The 27,266-nt window shown below is 38.4% G+C and overlaps 1 protein-coding gene across 3 annotated transcripts in view; it reads right to left on the bottom strand.

Moving 5' to 3' along the window:
* ACER3 (alkaline ceramidase 3) overlaps positions 1–27,266 on the bottom strand; it is a 162,205-nt gene that overhangs the window by 59,272 nt on the left and 75,667 nt on the right. For all 3 annotated transcript variants that reach the window (XM_087433482.1, XM_087433481.1, XM_004434026.3), the window contains 2 exons: positions 17,760–17,812; positions 23–75 (listed from right to left, as the gene is read on the bottom strand). In XM_087433482.1, coding sequence (XP_087289608.1) covers positions 23–75; positions 17,760–17,812 — 106 coding nt within the window. The remainder of the gene's footprint in view (positions 1–22; positions 76–17,759; positions 17,813–27,266) is intronic.

Genomic DNA, 27,266 nt, shown 5'->3' with positions numbered 1-27,266 from the left:
AATTTTAAACATAAGTACTTACATGCAGTACACAAATATACAACAGCTGTAAATCATTGGGAGTTCATCCAAAAGCTATGAGAAAGAAAGACAGATAACAGGACTTAAATATTGTAGAGTTGAAATTATTATGCAAATCAAAATAAAACATCAGAATGATTAAGATGGTCACCTCTTATTATATAATATCTTTTACTAATTCTTTTATATACTTATCACCATCTAATTTACTCTGAGTGTGTATATTCAGTTTATTGTTTTTGAACAAACAAGCTTATCCATCCATCTATCTGTCCTAATGTGCACACCTAAGTAGGATGCCTCACTCACTGTGCAGCTCAGATCATTTGCTATCACAAACTATCATATCATACCTCCAGGAAAGAATGATGTCCACCATCTACAGGTCTGTGGGTCCTATCAGCATTCTTTTGCAATTCTTTCCCTTCCTATGTAGCACATAAGATGGATGAATGTCCACTAATATACGTACAAGAGATATTAATGGCCAAGGAAGTCACTTAATTAATCTAAGTAACCTATGTCTCTGAAAAATAATAATATTATTATTAGCAATAATAATAATTATAGCTATTATGTATTAAACTACAAGTGGGACACTAAGCTATGTGTCGTAGATAGGTTATTTCTAATCCTTAAACTAATCCTATAGAATTTATTTATTCACTAAATATGCATTTAATTAATTCTTTAATAATATATGTACTATGTGCCAGGCAATGTGTTAGGAGCTGAGGATACAATGAAAACAAGACAGTCACTGCCCTCAAGGAATTCACAGTCCAGTGACATAGAGGGAATGAAAAACATGTAATTAAATATAGAGTAAAAATTCCAACAAAAGGGTCACACAGAAGCCAGAGAAGGTGGTGGCACGAAAGGAAATGGGGTGGTAGAGAAAGGCATTCTAGGAAGAAAGAAGAGAGCTTATGTAAAGTGATACATTCTGGTAAATTATTGGAAGAATGAAAATAGCCTAAGTGCAAGGTCTTATGGTTAAATGTTTTACATTCATTACCTCATTTAATTTTCACAACAATTCTAAAGTAGGTACTATTATCTCCATTTCAAGATGAGAACACTGAGGTTTAGATAGTTTAGGTAACTTGTCCGAGATCACAGAGCTAATAAGTAACAGAGCCAGACTCTGAACTGACTCTGGAGCGTACCTCTACATTACGTTGCCTCCAAAGCCTTTCACTTGAATCACCTTTAAATATTCAAAAAAAAACTGGTACAGTATCATGATATGCTGCAGATAAATCTACCACAAGTTTTATGATATACACAACATTCCTCTATTTAAAGTTTTGAACCAGGATCTACTGGCTCTACATTAAACATCTTTTGCATTTTTATTTTCATATTTCAGTTTTCACGTGTTAGCAAATATTTGTGTAACTATTTGGCCTTTCGAAAATGTATTGGAGTACTTAAATGCCCCATTTTTGGGGATCTATCCACATATTTGGAGGGTGGGGCATAAAAAAGATCTACTTTCTCTGTATTATCCCAAGGCCTATCCATATAGTCTATGAAAGGCAGTTGAAATAACTGCTGTCATTCTTTTATGCATTGATTCAACAAATATTTATTAAGCATTTACTAGAGAGAGACATTAAACAGTTAACTGAACAAATAAAATTAATTATGATTATAATAAGTGCTATGAAGGAAAAGTGTAGAGTACCACAACCATAAAATAGGCATCCTAACTTAGGGAGTCATGAAAATCTTCCTTGAAGAAGTGATACATAAGCTGAGACCTGACAAATATGCAGATATGATTAAGGTAAAGAGGGACTGAGGGGAAGACGAGAACCCTAAGCAGCAGAAATAGCATGTGCAAAGGTTCTGTGGTAGAAAGGGAATTTGAAGAACTGAAAAAAGGCCAAAGTGGTTGAAGTTTAATTAGTGATGAAGAGAAGGGATAGGAAATGACATTGCAGAGAAAAGCAGCAAATAGATCACACAAAATGTTTTAGGCTAAGAGAGATTCTTAATTTTATCTTAAAAGTGATGGTAAGCCATTGAAAAAGTTTAAGCTGGTAGTTGTCTTCATCAGCTTAGGCTGTTCTAACAAAGTATCATAGACTGGGTAGCTTAAACAATAGACGTTTGGAGGCTAGGAAGTCCAGAATCACAGTGCTGGCAGATTTGGTTCTTTGTGAGGGCCCTCTTCTTGGCTCACAGATGGCCACCTTCTTGCTGTATCCTCACATGGCGGAGAAAGAGAAAGAGCAAGCTCTCTGGTCTCTTCTTATAAGAGTGCTAATCCCATCACGTGGACTCTACTCTCATAACCTCATCTAAACCTAATTACCATTTTAAGGCCCCATCTCTAAATACCATGACATTGGGGATTAGGGATTCAACATGTGAATTTTGAGAGGACATAAATTCAGTCCATAGCAGTGGTGGTGGTGTGTTTTAGTAATTTTATTTATTTATTTTTCCCCAAAGCCCCAGTAGATAGTTGTTTGTCACAGCTGCACATCCTTCTAGCTGCTGTATGTGGGACACGGCCTCAGCATGGCCGGAGAAGCGGTGCGTCAGTGCGCGCCCGGGATCCGAACCCAGGCCGCCAGCAGCGGAGCGTGCACACTTAACCGCTAAACCACGGGGCCGGCCCAGTGGTGTGTTTTAAAATATAGGTTTTACTATCGTTCAGGTATGGGGAGGCCGACTGATCAGGAGAGGATTGCCACTGAAAAGATAGTTTGTTATTCACCGCTCCCAAGAGAAGGGGGCATGCCATGCCACACAGGGCCACCTGGGTAAGCACCAGGGTCAGCCAGGAGGCAGAAGGAGTGCAGGGAAAGTGTGGGCAAGAGCCTGTATTGTGGTGTCCTCGAGAAAGGCAAGGCAAGGGTGGGTAAGCAGGTTTAGGATTGGCTAATTTGAATAACTTCAGTGGGCTCTGGGGTACAGGGGCTGTCTCTAGTTGTCTGGTACCTGGCCCGGGGGGGATTAGGGCAGAGGAATACTGCCTCCTGGCGTGTAATGAGCCAGAGATTCGAGTGGTTTAGAGTAAGGGCTCTGGATTGGTTAGTTTCCATACGAAGGGTGCAGTCCAGGGTAAGTTGCTTGCTATATCTAAGAACTGGCTATCCCTGGGAGGAGCAGTCTCTCACTAGTCAGTGAGGCCCCAGATACTAGAGCATCAAGAATACAGAAAATAAAGAAATATAGTTGTTACGGACTGAATGTTTGTGTCAGACCAAAATTCATAAGTTGAAGCTCTAACTCTCAATCTGATGGTATTTGGAGATGTGGCCTTTGGAAGGTAATTAGGATTAGATGAGGTCAAGAGGGTGGGGCCCTCATGATGGGATTAATGTCCTAATAAGAAGAGACACCAGAGGGCTTTCAAGAAGGTGGCTGCTTGCAAGCCAGGAAGAGAGCTCTCACCAGACCCAACCATGCTGACACCCTGATCTTGGACTTCCAGCCTCCAGAACTATGAAAAAATAAATGTCTATTTTTTAAGCCACCTAGTCTATGGTATTTTGTTATGGCAGCCTGAGCTGACCAATACAGCAGTAAATATATGGTGCCAGATCAGGTATGTGTGGACAGTGCTCTGAAGGGAAAAAGCATAGACGTGGGAGGACTAGCTAGGAGGTTTTGGCAGTCCAGGCTAACGAAAGTGGTTACATGGATTAAGGTAGTAGAAGTGGGAATAGACGTTAAGTGAAGAGGCATGAGAAATATTTAGGAAGTAAAATAAACAGGGATTTGTGATTGATTTGATATAAAGGTGAGGGAGAAGAAACTGCCGAGGATGACTCCCAGGTTTCTTGCCTAAACACTTCAGCTGACAGTAATACAGTTTACTGAGATTGTGAAAACAGGGAAAATTATAGGAACAATTCCAACATGTAAGTTTGAGGTACTTGTGAGACACCCAAGTGGAAATGTCTATCAGGCAACTAGAAATACAAATCTGTAGCTCAGAAGAAAGGTCTGGACTCTAGATGTTGGTTGCTTGTTTGTTTAAAGAAACTAAATTCAACTGAGCAGATATTAAAAGGGCATGGATTTTAAAATCTGGGTAATACAAATGCAAAAGTCTTATTTTAAAACCAGCTAGCAAAATTATGACTGGAAAAAGCACAGAGTTCCAGGGTTGGGTGGGGTGTATGTCTGAAGATGAGTCTGGAGAGGTAGGCAGGGCCAGATCACAAAACTTGTGGTTCAAATTTATGAGCTTGAACTATGAGAAGTACTAGAGAGGTTTTAAAAGTGACATGCCATTTGGAGAGCAGGAACTGTATTTTACACATCTCATCCCTAACACTTATACAAGGCCTAGGAAACACTGCTCAAAGAATGAAAACAATTAGTTTTGCTTGTAGGAAGAGTATTTCTGTTTCAGTGTGACAAACAGATGCAGGGAGGCAAGGATACCAATTAGGAAACAGTTACAGGAATCTGGGTTTGAGATGATGGATTAAGGTAGTGACAATGGAGATAGCTAGAGGTAGATGTATTCAAGAGTTATTATGAAAGTTGAATCAAGAGATTTTAGTGTTTGTAGAGGTGAGAAAGTAGGAGCAATTAAAGATGAATCATAGGTTTTTGCCTCGGGCTTTCAGTGTAAGGTAGCTCCATTCATTGAGATGGGGAGGAAAGGAGAAAGAAGGGTAGTATTTATAACCAGAACATCTGTTGTTTACATTATAAAGTCTGAATTAGCTTACAGTATTACCTAACATTTAAGCTATTTTTGTTTTTGTATTATAAATAAAGTTATAGGAAAACAAATATTTTTCTTTGGTTTTATTTTCTAGGATAAATGTATTTATTTTTACTCATGAGAAATAGATGAATACATTCTTTTTATTACTAGCATTTACTTTTTTCTAATATCAAACATATTATGTGCTCAGTACAGAATACTTGGAAAAAGCAGAAAAACATAAAGAAAAAATTAAGAAATTGCCTTTACTTTTACCATCCCCAGGATTATCAATAACTATATCAGTTAGTGAAAGCAAAAAAGAATGAGTTGAATGAGTGAATAAATGAAAAGAAAATCTGGCAGAAGTCTCCTAAAAACTTAAAGCTTTTAGACTCCTACTATCATCAACAAAAGACACAGTCCTAAGACAGGTAAAGGAAACAAAGAATACAAAACAACATTCGGGTCCCAACCTTTCTCTCTAACTTTCTGTGTAACTTCTAGTCAACTCACTTCCCCTCTCTTGGGCTGTTTTACCATTTATAAAATTTGTAGATTGGACTAAATTTCAAAAATCTCTTAAAGTTCTATGATTCTAAATTCTTTGGTAGCTTTCACTCCTTTGCTGAAGGCCATCTGCTCACTCCTGGTGTCTCTACCCCTTCTCTAACATTTTCCTCAATCTCATTCCCAAATGCATTGCTCTTGGCCAGCTGCCATAAGAATGTGACACACTGGGCCGGCCCTGTGGCTTGGTGGTTAAGTGCGTGCGCTGCGATGCTGGTGGCCCGGGTTCGGATCCCGGGTGCGCATCGAGGCACCACTTCTCCGTTCATCCTGAGGCCGAGTCCCGCATACAGCAACTAGAAGGATGTGCAGCTACGACATACAACTATCCACTGGGGCTTTGGGGGGAAAAAATAAAATAAATAAAATCTTTAAAAAAAAAAAAAAAAAAGAATGTGACACATTAATCCTGAGAGTTAGTAATAGCTTAAAATGTTACTCTTTAGGGGGGCACACATAACTTAATAGTACTCAAAGGAATGAATCACTAACAATGGATCAATAATGATAGGTTCAGACAGTGAATGGCTGAAGAAAAAGGAAGGAAACTAATATTTATTAAACACTTACTTACCAGATCCTATGATGGTGCTTTCACATATGCCAATCAACTGATCCTCATAATACTCCTACAGGTATTATTAGACCCATTAGATAGATGAGAAAACTAAGGCTATGCTCAAATAGCCAGTAAAGTGGTAGAATCAGACCTGGAACCCAAGCAGCCACCTAGGAATAATAAAGCTGAAGAAAATACCATCCAAGCTCCAAATCATTCTTAAGACAGAATTGTCAATATTGCTTGTACTCAGTTTAGGCAGCAGTGAAATGTGGGCCTCCAATTTCTCTACGGCTACAGGCTAAGTTCAGGCTCATGGAATGGTTCACTGACCACCAGAGTCAGGTAAGTGGCAGCACTGCCACTTCTCACTTTGCTTCAGTGACTGTGCATAACAAATGATAGCCTAACATAGCTGAGCCAAACTCATCCTGAAAGGAGACAAGACAGGGAGCCTGCAAGGAATATTCATGATCATTTTATGTTTAGATTAAAGAGATGAAGAAGCTGTTTAAACAAGTCCTTCAATATTGATGATTCTTCCCTCCTCCTCAATCATTGGGAAAATGGGTCATATGTCATTTTTGCCCAGTTAGGCAAGCATACAAACCACAACTTTGTAGTCCAAAAGGGGAAGGAAATAAAGCATTTGTATATTGTCCGTGAAGCTGATAAAGTAGTATTATAGTAATGATAAAGTATAGAATCAAAGACCTCAGGGTCAAAGGTCATCTTGTCCATCCAAATGCTGTATTATCTTGGTAACAACCTAGCCAACAATTAAGTTTATATGGAAATCAAAGTGTGTCCCACCTCTGCTTAAAATTCATTGATGGCTCACAAGGGAAAAGCCCAAGAGGCTTAGATTTGGCCTCCGGTTAGTTTCCCAAACCACATCTCCTGCCACTTAGTTCAATGCCTGGCCCACAGCAGGTACTCAATAACGTAACAGATGTTAGCTACTACTACTGGGAGCACTATCACCATCATTAGCACATACTCCCACTCCATGGCTACAACCATAATGTACTACTTACAGTGCCCTGACATGCCACACACACTCTCACAACTCTGTGGGTTCTAGTTGGCCTGGCAAATTCCTATTCATCTTTTTTTTTTTTTTTAATAATTTTGTTTATTTATTTTTCCCCCAAAGCCCCAGTAGATAGTTGTATATCATAGCTGCACATTCTTCTAGCTGCTGTATGTGGGACGCGGCCTCAGCATGGCCGGACAAGTGGTGCGTCGGTGCGCGCCTGAGATCCGAACCCAGGCGGCCAGTAGCGGAGCATGAGCACTTAACCACTAAGCCACGGGGCCGGCCCTCCTATTCATCTTTGAAGATGCAACTCAAACATGCATTTGACTCATCTATGTGAACCCCTTCTCTGACCTCCCTGCCCTAAATAATTAGTTTCTCTTTCCATTTCCATAGCACCCTGTATGTCCCTTTATCACTGCATTCACTAGCATATTATCTTCACTCCTAGACCACAGATTCCCTGAGGGAAGGACTATATCATCTTTACCTATGCATACCTGTTGCCAAGGTACCAAATAAAAATTTTTGAACTAATGAAAGTGTTTGTCTAGCCTACGCTTGGGCACCTCCAAGAACAGAGGACTTGAGATCTCCCAAGGCAGTCCTTACCATCTACTGGCTCAGAAAATTCTTCCCTGTGTTGAGCAAGATGTCTCTTTATCTTTAAGCCCACTAGGACCACACAGAATAAACCCAATTCTCTTCAACATGTCAACCCTTCAAACACTGATTCATAAAACATTTATGTAGGGCTATGTTCCAGACCCATGATAGAAGTAGGGGATACACCAAGGTTACCAGAGAGAGTCTCTGCTCCTAGGTAACTTACATTCTGATAGAGAAGACAGACATATAAATATATTTATAAAACAACACTGATAAGGGCAGTAATAAAGATGCACGAAGTGTTATGGAAGAACATATGAGGGGTACATATTCCACCCAGAGGCCATGGAAGGCTTCCCAGAGGAGCTCCACTTTGGCTGAGACTTTAAAGGACAAACAGGAATTGTCCATGGAAGAGAGTGAAGTGCAATAGGGCCAGACGTGAACAACAGGGATAGAGCATAGAATGGACAGAAAGTCTGGTGTGTACAGCTGAGTGGGGGTAACTGAGCATGTCTTCTCTTCTTCAGGCTAAATATTCCCAATCCTTCCTCTCAGGCATCATGACTAGACTTTCAGTTCTTTCTTCTGGTGTCTCTCATTTGAACACAAACCAGGTCAGTCCTCTGAAATGAATGCAACATTCTTGTCATGATCTGATCAGCACACAGTAGGGCAGCCTATCCCCTCCTTCACTCAGATGCTTAGTCTCGTCTCACATCTTGTCTCAGCACATTCATCCAGTTGTTTCTTCATATATGGGACAGACGCACACTAGCTTCCAGGGTTAATGTTTTAGGAATAATATAATGGACAGAGGGAATGATCCTTGAGATTTTAAAATTTATCTAAGTCTTAGAAAACGTGTCAAGGAAATGTCAGAGATTACTGCATGCACAGAATTAGACTAGATGTTTTGTAAATTCTTCTGGTTATCTGCTACTAGCAAACCACCCTAAAACTCAGCGGCTTAAAATAACAATATTTACTTTGCTCATTAATATGCATTTTGAGCAGGGTTGGGAGGGGATAGTTCATCTCTACTTCACTCAGTGCCAGCTGGGATAGCTCAAAGAGTGGGGGCTGGAGTCATCTAAAGATTCACTCACTGAAATACCTGGCAGTTGATGCTGGCTGAAGTCTGGGGCCTTCAGGTGAGGTTGTGGCAGAAACATCTACACGTGGCTTCTTCACATGGCTGACTGGTTTTTTTACAACATGGTGCTGGGTTCCCAAGGTAAGTGTCCCAAGAGGACTAGGCAGAAGCCTTATTGCCTTTTCTGACTCAGTCTTGGAAGTCACATAGCTTCATGTCCACCACAGTCACAGTTTCGCCCAGATTCAAGGGCAAGGAACAAAGATCCTACCTCTTGAGGAGCGTCAACACCACATTGTAAGAAAAGCAGGTGGGATGGGATATATTGGTGCAGACACCTTTGGAGAATACAATTATCTGCTACATAAATAAAACTCAAAACTGAGTTAAATACCCCAAGAACAAGAGGTAGTTTGCTTTAGGATGAAGGGTATTCTGATGGGCTGATTAGTATTACTATTCCTCCAAAGCAACTTTAGAGTCTTTTAAAGACTCTTTTCTTTAAGATAAACATAAACATATATTTTCCTTATTATAAAAGTGCTTTATGTTTATTGTAGAAAATTTGGAAAATGTAGAAATGCATAGAGAAAGAAATATAATTGCCTGTAATCCCACAATCCAGGGATAACTACAATTTAATATTTCAATGCATCTCTTTAGCCATTCACTCAAGTGGTTAACTAAATGTCCTTCCTTCCTCACTCCCTTTTATTTCTGTATTTATTGTGCACATGTCATGTGCCAGCATTATTCTATATGCTAAAGATACAATGGTATTTAACAGAGATGAGATCTCTGCTCTCAAGATGTTTACATTCTAGTTGGGGGGGACTGCAAATAAGATAATTTCAAATGGTGATAAGTGCTATGAAAAGCATAAAATAAAGTAAAAGTAGTTTGCAGAAGGGATTGCTTTACATAAAATGGTCAGAGAAGGCATATCTGAGTAGGTAATATTTGCACTGAGGAGTTAGAAGGAACCAGACATGCAAAGATCTGAGAGAAAAGTGTTGTAGGCAGAGGAAACAGCAATTACAAAGGCCCTGAGGCAGTGTTGAAAGAACAGCAAGGCCAGTGTGGCTGGAGTGGAGCGAACAATGCAGAGGAACAGTAAAAACTGAAGCTGCAGAACTAGACCTGGGCTGGATCATGGAGGCCACTAAAGAATTTGAATTTCACTTCAAGTGCAAATGGATGTCCTGCAGAGTTGTAAGTAGAAGAATGACATGACCTGACTTCAAATTTAAAAGATCACCCTGGCTGGTGGCAGGGGCAATGGTGACTATTGCCGTGATCAAGAAATGAGATGGTATTGGCTTATACTGGGGTAAGAGTAGTGAAAACAGAGAGAGTAGGCCGATCCAGGTATATTTTAAAGGCAAAACCAGAAGAATGACTGATAGTTTAGATGTGAGGGATGAGCGAAAGAAAGAAATCAGGGATGACTCTAGGTTTTTGGCTTCAGCAATTGGGTGGCAGACGGCATCATGGGGAACACTATGTGAACACTAGGGGAGGAATGGGTATGTGAAAAGAAATAAAGAATTATATAATGCCCATGTTTAAGGCTGAGATTTCTACTAAACACTGAAGTGTATGTCAAACATACAGATGGATATACAAATCTATAGCTCAAACGTGGGGTTAGAGCTGAAGACGGATGTTTTGAATCAGCAGCATATAAATCATATTTAAAGCCATGAGATTACATGAGATCACCTAGGAAAGAATACAGAGAAGGTGGCCCAGGACTAAAAGAGTGGCCAGTGAGGTAAGGAAGAAAGCTAAGGGAATGTCCCTTTCCATAAGACAAGGAAAACTGGGAAGCCAAGACAAATGTTTCATGAAGAAAAAAGCAAACATTGTGTGGAATGCTACTGAGAGGTTAAATAATAATAAAATAAAAAATGTGTCTATTGGATCTGGCAAGATGAAGGTCATTGATGACCTTGATAACAGCTGTTTCTGTGCTGTGAAGGGAAGAAATATCTAACTGGAATGGGAAGAAAAGAGAGGGAGGTAAGTGTGGAGTAAGCAGAGATACTCAAGTGGCTTTTATGTGAAAGCGAATAAAACTGACTGAATAGCTGGGGCTGGACACAGGGTCAAGGGAGGAATAATTTTCTAAAGATGGGAGCTATTTGAGCATATTTGTGTGCAGATGGCAGTGCCTAGTATAGTGACTTTCTAAAGACTATGGTGGAGCAAGAGAGTGGGGTGGGGTATGTAACTGCAGGAGCAAAGTCTTTTGAGTAGGAGGGAGGGATAAATTCAGAGCACAAGGAAGGAGACACTGGCCTTTGATAGGAGTTGGGACATTTCTTCCATAATAATAGGAGGAAGAACGTGGTGGTAGAAAGAAGAGGGAGTTCCTGATTCCTTCTATATTCCCAATGAAATATCGAAGAAGATATTAGCAAGGAGAAGGGGGTATGAGGCAGAAGACACAAAAAGAAATCTAAAGAAAGAGGAACAGGTGTGAAATGACAGTTCTGGAGAACGGAAAGTGAAATTGGCAGGGAAATGTAATGGTATTGCCTTGTGGCACTGAGTGGTTATTTGAGATTTTTGTTTAATAATTTAAAAGTGAGATCATTTAACAAAGGGATGTGATTTCTATGAGCAATATTTAGCTACTCGGTTCAGGCATAGGAGAGGCAGATAATTGAGCTTGACCTGGGTTGAACATTGCTCAGAAAGAGGGGAAAGGGCTTTAAGGATATTTTTATGGTTAGGTGGGAGTTATAATTTTGGGTCACAGATTACAAACTTTGTAAAAAGGTAAGAGAAGAAGTGAGGCAAAATGTACTTCGTTCCAGTCTTTTTTCTATTGTTTATAAAATTGATACCATATACATAAAGTTTTAGGTCTTTATAACATTTTACCATGTTAAAAGTCTTCACAATATTATTTTAAATGGCTACAGTGCATTTCAACACATAGATATATCATAGTATACTTAACAATCTCCCTAGTGTTAAACATTTAGACCATTTAAGAATCTTGATCATGTGTAACACTGTGATAAATATCCTTTTTTCTGTCTCTCATTACTTTCTTAGGATGTATCCCCAGGAGTGCAATTACTGGGTCAAAGGATATGTACATTGTTTTTCTATTTTAAAAAATACTGAAACAATTTCAACTTACAGAAAAGTCTGAAGGACAGTACAAAGAACTTTTTCCTCCCTAAACCATTTGAGTAAGTTGCTGACATGAGGTTCCATTACTCCCAAGCACTTTAGTGCATGTTTCCTACAGAGATATTCACTTCAATTACATGCCTTGACCAAATGGGATTTATCACAGGAAAGCAAAGTTGGTTCAACATATGAAAATCAATCAATGTACTAGACTGTACTAGACCATACTACAGTCGTGCATTGCTTAACAATGGGGATAAGTTTTGAGAAATGCGTCGTTAGGCAATTTTGTCACTGTGCGAACATCACAGAGTGTACTTACACAAACCTACATGGTGTAGCCTAATACACACCTAGGCTATATGGTACTATTCTTATGGGACCGCCACCGCATATGTGGTTCGTCAGTGACTGAAAATTCATTATGTAGTGCATATTGTAATATAATCAAGGAGAAAAACCACATGATCATCTCAAAAGATGCAGAAAAAATATCTGAAGATTCCAACGCCTTTTCATGAGGAAAACACTCAACAAACTAGGAATAGAAGGGAACTTCTTCAGCCTAATAAAGGACACCTACACAAATCCCCAGCTAATATTATAACTAATGGTAGAAGCCTGAAAGCTTTCTTCCTAAGATCAGGAACAAAACAAGGATATCTGCTCTCTCCAATTCTATTCAACAGTGTACTGGAAGTTCTAGTTGAGCAATTAGGCAAGGAAAATAAATAAGGCATCCAATTGATAAGGAAGAGGTAAAACTATCTCTATTTGCATATGACATAATTTTGTACACAGAAAACCCTAACAAATCCACATATGCACACACAGAAAACTATTAGAGGTAAAAAACAAGTTCAGCAAGGTTGCAGGATACAAGAGCAACACGCAAAAATCATTACTATTTCTATACATTAGACATGAGAAATCAGAAAAGGAAATTAAGAAAACAATTCTATTTACAGTAGCACCAAAAAGAGCATAATACTTATAAATAAATTTAACAAAAGAAGTCAAGACTTGTACACAAACTACAAAATATCACTGAAGGAAATTAAAGACTTAAGTAAATGGGAAGACATCCTGTGTTCATGGATTGGAGGACTTAAAATTAGATGGCAATACTCTCCAAAGTGATCTGTGGATTCAATATAATTTCTTTGAAAATCTCAGCTAACATTTTGCAGAAATCGATAAGCTGATCCTAAAATCCATAAGGAAATGCAAGGGACCCAGAATAGCTTAAACAACTTTAAAAAAGAAGAACAAATTTGGAGGACTCACAGCTCCCAATTTCAAAACCTACTACAAATTTATAGCAATCAAGGCTGTGTGGTACTGGCATAAGGACAGACATATAAGTCAATGGAATAGAACTGAGAGTTGAATTGAGAGTCAAGAAATAAACTGTTACATTTACGATTGATTGATTTTCGAGAGGGGTGCCAAGACAATTCAATGGGGAAAGAACAGTCTTTTCAACAAATGATTCTGAGACAACTGGATATCCACATGCAAAAGAATGAAGGTAGACCGCTGCCTTACACCACATACAAAAATTAATTAAAAATGGAACAAAGACCTAAATGTAAGAGCTAAAACGATAAAAGCTCTTAGAAGAAAACACAGGTATAAATCTTCACCACTTTGGATTAGGTAATGGTTTCTATTTGGTAAGGGTCTAAGATCCAGAATATATAAAGAACTCTTACAACTCAATGATAAAGACGCAAATAACCAATTTAAAAATGGGCAAAGGATCTGAATAGACATTTCTACTAAGAAGATATACAAATGGCCAATAAGCACATAAGGATGTTCAGTATCATTAGTTATAGGGAAATGTAAATTAAAACCACAATGAGATATTACTTCACACTCACTAGGATGGCTATAATCAAAGGACGGACATAAGTATTGACAAGGATATGGAGAAATTGCTGATGGGAATGTAAAATGGTGCAGCCACTTTGAAAAACAGTCTGGTAGCTCCTCAAAAGGTCAAACATGGAGTTACCATGTGACCTAGCAATTCCACTCCTAAGTATATACCCAAGAGAACTGAAAACATACATCCACACAAAAACTTGTACATGAATGTTCATAGCAGTATTATGCATAAAAGCCAAAAAGTGGAAACAACCCAAATGTCCATTAATTGATAAATGGATAAACAAAATGTGGTATATCCATACAAGGGAATATTATTTGGCCTAAGTAAAAGAAGCCAGACACAAAAGGCCACATATTGTATGTTCCATTGCTATGCAATGTCCAGAATAGGCAAATCCATAGCGATGGAGAGTAGATTAGTGGTCATCAGGGGCAAGCTAGAGGGAGTAATGGGAAGTGACTGTTAATGAGCATGAGGTTTCCCTTTGGGGTGATGAAAATGTTCTAGAATTAGATAGTGGTGATGGTTGCACAATTTTGTGAGTATACTTAAAACAACTTGTATACTTTAAAAGGGTGAATTTTACGGTATGAGAATTATATCTTTAAAAAAAGAAATTCACCTGCATATACACAATACTACCAACAAAATCAAGAAATTAACATTGATTAATTACTACTATGTAATCCTCAGACCCTATTCAAGTTTTTCTAAGTGTCCCAATAATATCATAAATATAAGCATACACACACAAAAAGGATCCAGTCCAGAATCACACGTTGTATTTAGTTGTCATGTCTTTTCAGTCTCCTTCAATCTTGAACAGTTCCTCAGTCTTTTAATTTTATGACCATGGATACTTTTGAAGATTACATGCCAGCTGTTTTATAGAATGTCACTCAATTTGGATTTTGCCTGATGTTTCCATATGACTAGATTCAGATTATGCATCTTTGGTAAGAATATCAGAGAAGTGATGCTATGTTCTTGCCACTGTATCCTATCAGATGGCACACAATTTTGATTTGTCCCATTACTGAAGATACTCATGCTGACTGCTTAAATAAGGTCAGATGTCTGCTAGGCTCCACCACTGTAAAGTTACTCTTTTTCCCTTTATAATTATTTTGTGATGAGGTACTTTGAAACTATGTGAATTCAGCATCCAACTTCTAATTTATTCATTTATCTATAATCACTTATTGTTTCATTTATTACATTGTGTATTATTTTAGTATGGACTCATGATTTCCCATTTTACTCAATGGGTTATATATTCAGTGGGTTTGATAACTGTTATAATCTGTTACTATCATTACTTATTTTGATGCTCAAATTGTCCCAAATTTGGCCAGTGGTAACCCCTTCAAGTTGGCTTCAGAGTCCTTTTGACATGTCCCCACCGTTTTTTTAGCATTTCCATTCTTTCTGGCAAAAAAACATGTTGCAGGCTCATATTGTCCTTTTTCCTGCCCCAGCCCTTGGAATCAGCTCTGGTTCCTTTTAATGGAGAAGGATATTTAGAAACCAGATCTCGCTGTTAGGTGTGCTCTTTGGTATGGCGGTTCCCTTCTCCCAGGTGCTCTCATGGACAGAGCTAGAGAATGAACATATATATGTGTGTATAGAAATATGTGTGTATATATATATATATAAATATATATGAGATATTTATAAACTGTGGGTGATTTTGGTCAAATCAATTAGCCTCTTTCAGCTTCGTACTGGAATTTGTAAAACACGAGTAATAATTATCTAAGATACTATATATGAAAGTACTTGATGATTACTAGAGCTGGACACATTCCAATTATTTTTTACCATTATAAAATGCAAAGCCTTATTTTCAGGGTTTTTATTCAGCTGTTGCCCACGAGTATCACCGTTCTGATTGTTGGTACCCTTGCCATACAGTTGTTAAATATTTTGAATATCATTCCTGCCATTTCTCACCATTTCTTCAAACACATTTTAAGTTCTAGCTTTACTACTTTTGTCAGATATACCACACATTGTAATGACTCCCTGCTTGTCTTTATGTCATAGTGCAAGTCTGGTATGTCATTTCATCCTTTCACTACCTAAAAGGTTTCAACTAATTCTTTCAGATTCTGTTTAAATGTCTAACTTTTATAGATTCTTCCAGGCTCCACTGTGTTACCATAGATTATTTGTACTTCTTTTTTTTTTTTTGTGAGGGAGATCAGCCCTGAGCTAACATCCGTGCTAATCCTCCTCTTTTTGCTGAGGAAGACTGGCTCTGAGCTAACATCTATTGCCAATCCTCCTCCTTTTTTTCCCCCAAAGCCCCAGTAGATAGTTGTATGTCATAGTTGCACATCCTTCTAGTTGCTGTATGTGGGACGCGGCCTCAGCACGGCCAGAGAAGTAGTGCGTTGGTGCGTGCCCAGGATCCGAACCCGGGCCGCCAGTAGCGGAGCATGCACGCTTAACCGCTAAGCCACCGGGCCGGCCCTATTTGTACTTCTTTAAAAATAATTTTCATACTATATTATCGTTTACAAGTCTGTTTTCCCAGCCAGAAAGTATGGGAAGAAGTGTGTTCTATGCTTGATCAGCTCAGACCAGTGCCTTATTCATTTGTGTATTCTCCAAGTCAAGTATGGCATGCACAGCACACATAACACCTTAATATAAATATGTGTTGAACATTAGGATCAATCTTATGAATTAATTCTTATGCATTTAACATAGTTATAATTAATAATTCATAAACTGTTGTATACACAGATCTTTCCAGAATAGCACTGTCCAAAACAGTAGCCACTAGCCTTTTTTTTTTTTTTTTTTTTTTAAAGATTTTATTTATTCATTTTTTTTCCCCCCAAAGCCCCAGCAGACAGCTGCATGTCATAGGTTCACATCCTTCTAGTTGCTGTACGTGGGACTCGGCCTCGCGCTGGACGGAGAAGTGGTGCCTCGGGGCGCACCCGGGATCCGAACCCGGGCCGCCAGCATCAGAGCGCACGCACTTAACCGCTAAGCCACGGAGCCGGCCCTGCCACTAGCCTTATGTGGCTACTGAGCACTCGAAATAAACCTAACCTAAATTGAGATACACTGCAAGTGTGAAATATACACCTGATTTCAGGATATGAAACATTTCATTAATAAATTTTTATATTGATTACATGTTGAAGTAATACTTTGGCTATACTGGGTTAAATAAAATATATTATTAAAATTAATTTCACCTATTTCTTTTTTAATGTGGCTACCAGAAAATTTTAAATTACATATGTAGCTCACGTTATATTTCTACTGGACAGTGCTGTTCTAGAAGTTTCTGGGTTAGTCATGGGGAACAAAGAGGTCAAAAGACTGAGGACTAGTTATATGGCCTCCTTAGAGTAAGGACAATAAATAAAAATTCTTGCATTGCTCTAAAACTTTGCTATTTAGTGGGACCAGACCATTCAAATGGACGCCATAAAAGAGAGACATGAGGGAATGCAGGCATCTAAGAGTAAGAATATATTATTTTGGTGAACTGATTCTGTCTTTTAAGATGTCTCCATGGGACTCTACTCTTTAATCCTGCTCTAAAACTGTACATGCCTGCACAGCTGTGGTCAGAAAGCTAGAATGCTCTCGCTTGCTTTCTCTATGGACAACTTACTTGCTTGCCTCTTTATTTCACTTAGATAATTTGGATTTTTCGGCCTGAAATAAAAACTCCGGGGGCCGGCCCCAGGGCTTAGCGGTTAAGTGCACGCGCTCCGCTACTGGCGGCCCGGGTTCAGATCCCCGGCGCACACCACCACACCGCTTCTCTGGCCACGCTGAGGCCGCGTCCCACATACAGCAACTAGAGGGATGTGCAGCTATGACATACAACTATCTACTGGGGCTTTGGGAAAAACAAAGGAGGAGGATTGGCAATAGATGTTAGCTCAGAGCCGGTCTTCCTCAGCAAAAAGACGAGGATTAGCACAGATGTTAGCTTAGGGCTGATCTTCCTCACAAAAAAAAAAAAAAAAAACCTCCAGAGATCACCAATCCCTTTTTTTTTCAGTCTCTTGTCTCAATACCATCCTCTAGTAATGTGCTCTTTTCTCAAATTTGAAGTGTCTCTGGATAAAGAGAAATAAGCAGTTAGTCAATTTTTTCATTACTGACCTGCATTTCATATTTCAGAGTCATGTGGAAGCACCAGGATCCCATTCCTACCACTGAAATTAAAAGAAACAAATAAAAAAAACAATTAGCTTGAAATTCTTTGGGGGTGGCCAGAGTGACTTGAGAGGACAATAAGACATTTCAAAGCACTGAGTTTTAAGAAGAACAAAGCTTACGAAATTGTGTGCAGGATATAGCAGACTCTGCATAAGCTCTATAATGGATGAAATTTTGGTATAGAAAACAACAAGTACAGTGTGAGTTCTCTTAAATTCCCTCCACTACGTGATTTACTAGATTAGTCAATATTCTCCATTCTTTCTATAAAATCTATGACCTGATGCTCAGGATAAGCTTTAACGCCCATAGCTGGTTAGCTGCACCTCAGTACTTCCTTGCACTTCTGATCCAAATAGTTGAATTGTATGCTTACTAAGAGCCAGTCAGTTGTTTGTTCCCAAATCTGTTAACGCCACTGTATTTAGTTATCAGAAATATGACTGCAAAAAGAGAGCTTTGTTTCTATTTAAAATGCTTAAAACATACTCAATAAAAGAGAGCTGCTAATAAAAACTTCTGTTGAATTAGGTGTGGTGAAGATATCTGTTACAGGTTGTGAAAAATAGTAAAAATCTAAAGATTCTGTATTTGTGTCTAAAAGTTCTTCCCAAGTGCCTCTATTTTAAATAAACTGTTTTTTCACTTTGGGGTTTTTAAAATTTTTTGTTTGTTTTTTAATGCAAGAAAGACTACATAGAACTACAATTAGGGTCCCATATTCAAAGGCCATGCCCTACATCAAATAATTGTCAAAGATTATATAACTATATGTTTTAATTAAAACTTTAAGGTCAGTTTATATATATTTTTCAACAATTATATGCTTTGACTTTTTAAAAATTAACTGACCAGATATCAGCCCCTATCACATCTGGTAACAGGGCTTCTCCTGTGATTCATTCAGTTCAGTTCAACAAGCATTTACCTAGCACCTCCTATTTGCCAAATTCAGCTCCAGATGCTGAGGTACAAAGATAAGAGCCAGTCATTGGCCTTAATGAAGCATACAGTCTAATGGAGGAGACAGGCAGATAAATGGCAGAAGCTGCCAGTATATGGACATATGATAAAGAGATACACACCGAGTGCCATGGGAACACACAAGGGGGGGCACTTACGTCAGAGAAAGCAAGAATGATGCCGCAGGAGTCAGCCCAACAAACATGGTGAACGGGGGTGTCACCAAATAATTTGTACAAAGCCACTTGAGAAAAATGTCAAACTCTGTTACTTTTGCTTTTCAAAAAAAATTACTATGTACATTATAACATTATTTTTTAACTGCTCAAAATAAGACGAGAGAAGTAAAGAGTTACTGCACTCATTTTACTAAAGAGAGGAAGCAGGATGGCTGGTGTCTTTTTTTCCAAAGGAGATATTAGAAGGTGCAAAGGTGGATAAATTAATGGAAGGGGGAAAAAAAAAATCAAACCCAGTTAAAGTCACACAATATATCATGAAGTAAAAAAATAAAAATGAAGTGGGATGACTATTCATCCTGAAAGGCAGACTGGCCACTTAATCATGCCTCACTCAAGGACTGCTTTTATTCAAACCTTTTCAAACGTTCTCTTGCTACTATCTATTATGTAGCTTTAAAAGTTTATGTAGCTTTAAAAGTTTCTGATTTTCCAGAGAGCTCTACAATTTATTTCCTTTCAACAATCCATTTAGAATGCAAAGAAATGTAACAGAACAGCATCACCTTTCTCCACACAATATTTTATATTTTGCCACTTTAAAGCAAACCACCAATTTTTGCTAAAGTTTATCAGTTTTATTGAGATATAATTCACACACCATAAAATTAATTTATTTAAAATGCACAATTCAATTGTTTTTAGTATGTTTACAGAATTGTGCAACCAGTAACATTATCTACATTTTAGAACATTTTCATCACCCCAAAGAGAAACCCCACACCTATTAGCAGTCACTCCCTATTTCTCCTCAAATCTCCTCCCTCCTCAGCCCTAGACAACCATCAATCTATCTTCTGTCTCTACAGATTTGCCTCTTCTGGACTTTTCATATAAATGGAATCAAACAATATGTAGTCTTTTCTTCCTGGTTTCTTTCACTTAGCATAATATTTTTAAGGTTCATTCATGTTATAGCATGTATCAATAATTCATTCCTTTTATGGATGAATAATATTCCGTTGTATGGACATACCATATTTTATTTATCCATTCACGAGGTGATGGACATTGTTATGGATTGCATGTTTGTGTCCCCGTTAACTCATATGTTGAAGCCCTAACCCCCAATGCGATGGTATTTGAGAGATGGGGCCTTTGTGAGGTAATTAGGTTTAGATGAGGTCATGAGAGTGGGGTCCCCATGATGGGATTAGTATCCTTATAAGAAAAAGAAGAGACAGAACCTCACTCTCTCCACCTACATGCAACAAGGATAGGCTATGTGAGCACACAGGGAGAAGGCAGCAGTCTGCAAGCCAAGAAAGGGGCTCTCAACAGGAACCAAATAAGCCAGCACCTTAATCTTGGACTTCCCAGCCTCCAGAACTGTAAAAAATAAATGTCTGTTGTTCAAGCCATCCAGTCTATGGTATTTTATTATGGCAGCTGGAGCTAATACAGACATTTAGGTTTTTTCCCATATTTTAGCTATTATGAATAATGCTGCTATGAACATTCATGTACAAGCTTTTGTGCAGACATGCATTTTTTCTTTTTAAACGGTGGAGCTTTGATTTTATTTTATTTTTATTTATTTATTTATTTATTTATTTTTTGTGAGGAAGATCAGCCCTGAGCTAACATCCATGCTAATCCTCCTCTTTTTGCTGAGGAAGACCGGCTCTGAGCTAACATCTATTGCCAATCCTCCTCCTTTTTGCCCCCCCCCACAAAGCCCCAGTAGATAGTTGTACGTCATAGTTGCACATCCTTCTAGTTGCTGTATGTGGGACACGGCCTCAGCACGGCTGGAGAAGCGGTGCCTCGGTGTGCGCCCGGGATCCGAACCCAGGCCACCAGTAGCGGAGCGCGAGCACTTAACCGCTAAGCCACGGGGCCGGCCCTCTTTTTTTTTTTAATATCTTTATTTTATTCATATATTTTTATGTCCCCGAGATCGTTCTGTATGGACATTTTCTTTTAATTTTATTTTTGGTTTATTGTGATAACATTGGTTTATAACATTATATAAATTTCAGGTGTACATCATTATACTTCTATTTCTGCATGGATTACATCATGTTCTCATGTTCACCACCCAAATACTAATTTCAATCCATCACCACACACATGTGCCTAATTATCCCTTTCACCCTCCTCCTTCCCCCCCTTCCCCTCTCGTAACCACCAATCCAATCTCTGTCTCTATGTGTTTGTTTGTTGTTATCATCTGCTACTTAATGAGTGAGATCACACGGTATTTGACTTTCTCCCTCTGACTTATTTCAGTTTGCATAATACCTTCAGTGTCCACCCATGTTGTCACAAATGGCTGGATTTCATCGTTTCTTATGGCTGAGTAGTATTCCATTGTGTATCAATACCACATCTTCTTTATCGATTCTTCCCTTGATGGGCACTTAGGTTGCTTCCATGTCTTGGCTATTGTGAATAACGCTGCAATGAACACAGGGGTGCATGTATCTTTTCGCATTGGTGTTTTCACGTTCTTTGGATAAATACCCAGCAGTGGAATAGCTGGATTGTATGGTAGTTCTATTCTTAATTTTTTGAGGAATCTCCATACTGTTTTCCATAGTGGCTGCACCAGTTTGCACTCCCACCAGCAGGGCACGAGAGTCCTTCTCTCCACATCCTCTCCAACACCTGATGTTTCCTGTCTTGTTGATTATAGCCATTCTGACGAGTGTGAGGTGATATCTCATTGTAGTTTTGATTTGCATTTCCCTGATAATTAATGATGCTAAACATCTTTTCACGTGCCTGTTGGCCATCTGTATATCTTCTTTGGAGAAAAGACATATGTTTTCATTTCTCTTGGGTATATACCTAGGAGAGTAATTTCCAAGTCATATGGAAACATACAGAAGAGTTTCTATATGAAGAACTGGCAAAGAGTTTTTCAAAGTGGCTGCATCATTTTACACGCCCATCAGTAATATACGAATTTCTCCACATCCTCCCAATACTTGCTATTTGTTGTCTTTCTGATTATAGCCATCATAATGGATTGAAGTGGTATTTCATTGTGGTTTTGACTGGCATTTCCCTAATGACTACCCCATTCCCTGTTCTTTTCTAGTAGAATGTTCCACATTTTAGATTTGTGTGATTGTGTTTTTTTCATGGACTTCATTGTTTAGAGCAGTTTTAGGTTCTCAGCAAAACTGAGCAGAAAGTATAAAGATTTTCCACATAATCCCTCTCCTCCACATGCCCTCCCCACCACGATCAACATCCCGTAACACAATGGTACATTACAACTGATGAACCTACACTGACACATCATTAGCACCCAAATTCCACAGTTTACATTATGGTTCACTCTCGGGTATGGACAAATTTATAATGACATGTATCCACCACTGTAATATCATACAGGGTGGTTTCATTGCCCTAAAAATCCTCTGTGCTCTGCCATTTCATCTCTCCCTCTCCCCTGACCCCTGGCAAGCACTGATCTTTTTACCGTCTCCATAGTTTTGCCTTTTGCAGAATGTCATATATAGTTAGAATCATACAGTATGTAGCCTTTTCAGACTGGTTTCTTTCACTTAGTAATATGCACTTAAGGTTCCTCCATGTCTTTTTCATGGCTTGATAGCTCATTTCTTTTTTTTTTTTTTTTTTGTGAGGAAGATCAGCCCTGAGCTAACATCCATGCTAATCCTCTTCTTTTTGCTGAGGAAGACCGGCTCTGAGCTAACATCTATTGCCAATCCTCCTCCTTTTTTTTTTTCCCCCAAAGCCCCAGTAAATAGTTGTATGTCATAGTTGCACATCCTTCTTGTTGCTGTATGTGGGACGTGGCCTCAGCATGGCCGACAAGCGGTGCGTCGGTGCGCGCCCGGGATGCGAACCCCAGGCCGCCAGTAGCGGAGCGCGTGCACTTAACCTCTAAGCCACGGGGCCGGCCCGCTCATTTCTTTTTAGCAACGAATAATATTCCATTATCTGGAGGTATCACAGTTTATTTATCCATTCGCCTACTGAAGGATATCTTAGTTGCCTCTAAGTTTAGGCATTATGAACAAAGCTGCTATAGACATCTGTGTGCAGGTTTTTGTGTGGACATGTTTTCAACTCTTTTGGGTAAATACCAAGGAGTGTGATTGCTGGATCATACGGTGAGATTATGATTAGTTTTGTAAGAAACCACCAAATTGTCTTCCAAAGTGGCTGGACCACTTTGCATTCTCATCAGCAATGAATGAGAGTTCCTGTTGCTCTACAACCCCATTCCCTTTGCAACAAATATTTACTGGGCACTTAACAATGTTCCTAGCATTTCTACTGGGATAAAGAAGTAAACAAGAGAGATACAGTTCCTGTCCTCAGAACTTAAAGCAAGCCATTAAAAATATGAAAGGAGCTGCTTCAGAGCTATGGGAGTCTATGCCTCGTCTAGGGAGTCAGAAGAGGGCTACCGGAGAAGTAACACTTAAGCTAAGACTTGAAGAATAAATTGAAGTTAACTAGGTGAGAGGGTTTTTTAAAAAATTAGATTATTCTATATAGAAGGATCATCCAGAGTAAAGGCAAGGTAGTGTATTCAAAGAACAGAAAGAGCTTGGCTTAGACCATGAACCAATGTTTGGGTAGGGGTCCAGTGAGAAGATTGGCATGATTTGTAGGTGGCAAATTGAGAAGAGCTTTTAAAGTCAGGTTAAAATCTGATTCAGATTTGGATTTTATCCTAAAGACAAAGTTGCATATGTATATGTAGTATGTTGAAAAATGACAAACACATACACAAATACATATACACACACAATACACACATACACATACATATATGGATTAACATGATTGGTTTTGCATTTTAAAAAATATCACTCTGGTTACAAGGCAGGAAAATATCTAAAGGAGTAGTCTCCCAACTTTGATAGCAAAATTTTTTTAGCAATCCCATACATGTATATTTATTTATAAGTTGCATACATACTGCTGTATTAAGATACTACATATATTTTAAAACACATAAAATAGAAATTTAGAAAAATGAAGTAAAGAAGTAACATATATACAAACAGAAGTTACAAAGTTTTGTTTCTGCACTCCAACAGATCGTTTGTCTCACCAGCTGGGTGTGAGCATCCTACTTGGTGACTGCTAGTTTAAATGATAAAGACTAAACTCCTTGCAAGGCGTACACGGAGCTTCATAACCTGGCTCCACTCATCTCTTTTACTGCAACTTGCAGTTCAGTCACACTGGCTGCTTACCTGACTGGTCTGTTTTCTCACCATCAACCTCTAGTCTGCTCTGCCTTTGCTCATCCTCTGCTGACCCCGTCCTTTCAGCTTGGAATACCTATCCCCTCCACCGTCCAATCTTACCTGCCCCTAATCTATGTCTCTGCTTACTGAAATCTTACGCAACTTCTAGATCCAATTTTCTTGTTCTTTATTCCTTTCAGCTTTTTTCTTTTGAAAAAATTTCAAACTTCAGAAATGTTGAAAGAATAGTATCGTGAACTCCTGTATATGTTCTACTCAGATTTACCAATTTTAACAATTTGCTATATATATATATAATTACTATTTCTCTAAACCATTTATGAGTACATTGGAACATCATGTCCCTTCACCCCTTAATACTCCAGTATGTATCCCAGATCCATTTTAAATGTCACCTCCTAAATCAAATCTTCCTCTGCTTCCTCCCCAATAAGTCAACCATACAAGGCAGCTAAGAAGTAGTATTTGGCAAGGCCAGTAGTTATCAGCTTTTGGAGAACACTATTTTCCCTAGAGAGCTTTATAAATGCTAGGCCCTTGGTCGAGAAAGTCCTGATTCAGTGGGTGCCCTGGTACCTGTATTTTAAAGGCCTGCCAATGATTTTGTTGAACATCAAAAGCCGAAGATCACTGTTAAATTCTAAGATTCATAAATGCATGGTCCAGGTCTCTACAGTTCACTAAAGAATCTCTAGAACCGAGCACAGTGCCAGGCATATAGAGAACACTTATTAAGTATTTGCTGATTGGCTGATTTTTTTCCTTCTCCCTTGATGATCCAGCATTTCACATTACAGTAAGAGTATGTGTATACGTAGTAGAAGGTGGTGAAGAATGTCCCTGAATTGAGAAAATATAATAGGGGAAATGAGTGCTGAAGAGGAAAAAATGTTATTTGGGTGGAATGTGGACAATAAGAACAGAAAAGTTTACTTGACAAGGTAACATCTGAGGTGGAACTTAGAGAGATTCACAGGCAGAGACAGTGAAGGAGAACGTACAAATGGAGAACATACATACAGTTTGAGTAAAAGTATAGAGATGTGGAAAATTTTTAGGGATAAGCACTTCACTCAGTAGGACTGGAGTGAGTGTAAGAGAGGAATAGAAAATAAGGCAGAGAAGTGAGGTGGGAGCACATACAGTGCTTTTTAAAGTTTGCATCTACGATACTAGCACCAGATGTGGTACGTTATATACTCTATCTCCTAATCTTTCAAAAGACCTACAAGGTATTCCTACATTATTATTATTCCTACTTTATTATTCCTATTTTGTATAGGAAGAAAGTGGTGTTCAGAAAGGTTATGAAATTGGCCAAGGTCAAATAGCTAGTTAAGTGGCAGAGCTGAGTTTTCTGTCTGGCCCTAAAGCCTCTCCTTGTGTCACACCTACTTTTGGAGGCAATGAAGAGAAATTTCAGAATTTTGATAAGGTTGTAAGCACGTGTCCAAAAGAACAGAACTTTTACTTAGGAAAAGAGTGCAAGGAGGAGTCCAGGTAAGGAAAAAACAGGTTCTCAATTAGAAAGATGACACTAAAAACGGAAAGAAAGAGGCCAAATCTAGAAATCACAAAGGTAGAACCTGAAGATGTGGCAAATGAAGGGATATGGGAGTCCAGAGAAGAGTAGAAAGAGAACTAGTCAAGGATGAAACTGTGGTTTTGTGCCCAGGCCCTAGGAAACCTGGGGCACAGGAAACAAGGGCAAGAGGTGGTTTAATGTGAGCCAGATGGGGGAGACTCAGCCACATCTCCACATTTCACAAGTAATCAAAGGAGAGTTCAGGAAGTATTTTGATTACTTCCTTTCTAATCAGTGATTAACTCAAGTGTTCTCCAGACATATTAAAATACTGGAAAGAAAACAAGACCAAGAGGATAAACACTGATATTCTGGGTGTCTTAACATGGTTTATCATGCTGACTATACCCAGATCCAAACTATGATGCGCTTGTATGTTTTAATGGGGGAGAGGGGAGTAAAAACCCTTCTAGCTGTAAAAATCAACAAGTCACAAAAGCAAAAGAACAATTTTTTAAAACCCCACCAAAGTTAGTAATATCTGCATGATTTAATTCAGTAAAGACTTTTATTTATGAATCTTGTAATGAAAAATAAATTACAACTTAAGGGTGCACATGTAATTGTTTTGACAAGGTATAGGTATTTAGAAAGTATTCTCCAGAAACTACTCCTTCAGTGTATAACTTGAACAAGTCAAGTCTGACCCAAAACTTAGGAAATGGTCATTTTGTGGTAAGAATATGAATCAAGACAAAATTAGAGGCACCAAATAAAATCATTTCAAAAGCCAGATGTGGAAATATAAGGCACATATTTAAGAATCAAACATATTTTCATTAGATAAGGAGAAATGAGGGCAAGGTATGATTTTAGGTTTTGTTATTAAATTTTGGAAAAGATAGGAAAAAATATTCTGTAGATATTCAGTATTATCTTTTTCTCAACAGAACTTATTTTCTGAGGTTATAACAAGGCTATCAAAAGAAAAATCTCCAAACCAGCTTTGGAACCTGTTTTTTCCCTTTTTAAATTTGAATCACAAAGGTGATAAAACAAATTTAGTTTAAGCATATTCTCTCAACCACAATGCTCTCCAAAACCTGACCAGAAAAATCAACTGATGTTCCCTTAAGATTAAAGTACCTGATTAGTTCATTTAGACTTTAGATAAGAGAGTTAGCGATACTGGTACGTCAGGAAGAGTATAAGATGGAATAGGGGGTCAAGTCCCAGTTCTACTCAATGGGCAATGCTAAATCCACTTCACATGTCTAAGCCTCAGTTTCTCACCTGTAAAATGTAAAATAACATTTTTGATCTCTTTCAATACTATGAGACTATGACTATTATGTGCTCTTTATGAAACCTGCTATCAGATTTTTACAGATTAAATTCCAAAGTCCATATTAGGCTAAATAAGTTTATATTTAGTCTAAATAAATGTATAGTTAGTCTAAATATTTAGCCTAAAATAACTCTGTGGTTCTGTGTGAACACTGCTACTCTCATTTTTATC

This window comes from Ceratotherium simum, chromosome 7 (assembly GCF_057802395.1).
Source record: "Ceratotherium simum simum isolate JZ-2026a chromosome 7, ASM5780239v1, whole genome shotgun sequence".
Taxonomy (NCBI): Eukaryota; Metazoa; Chordata; class Mammalia; order Perissodactyla; family Rhinocerotidae; genus Ceratotherium; species Ceratotherium simum.
The sequence above is the reverse complement of the archived record's forward strand: the minus strand, read 5'-3'. Positions and strand labels throughout refer to the sequence as shown.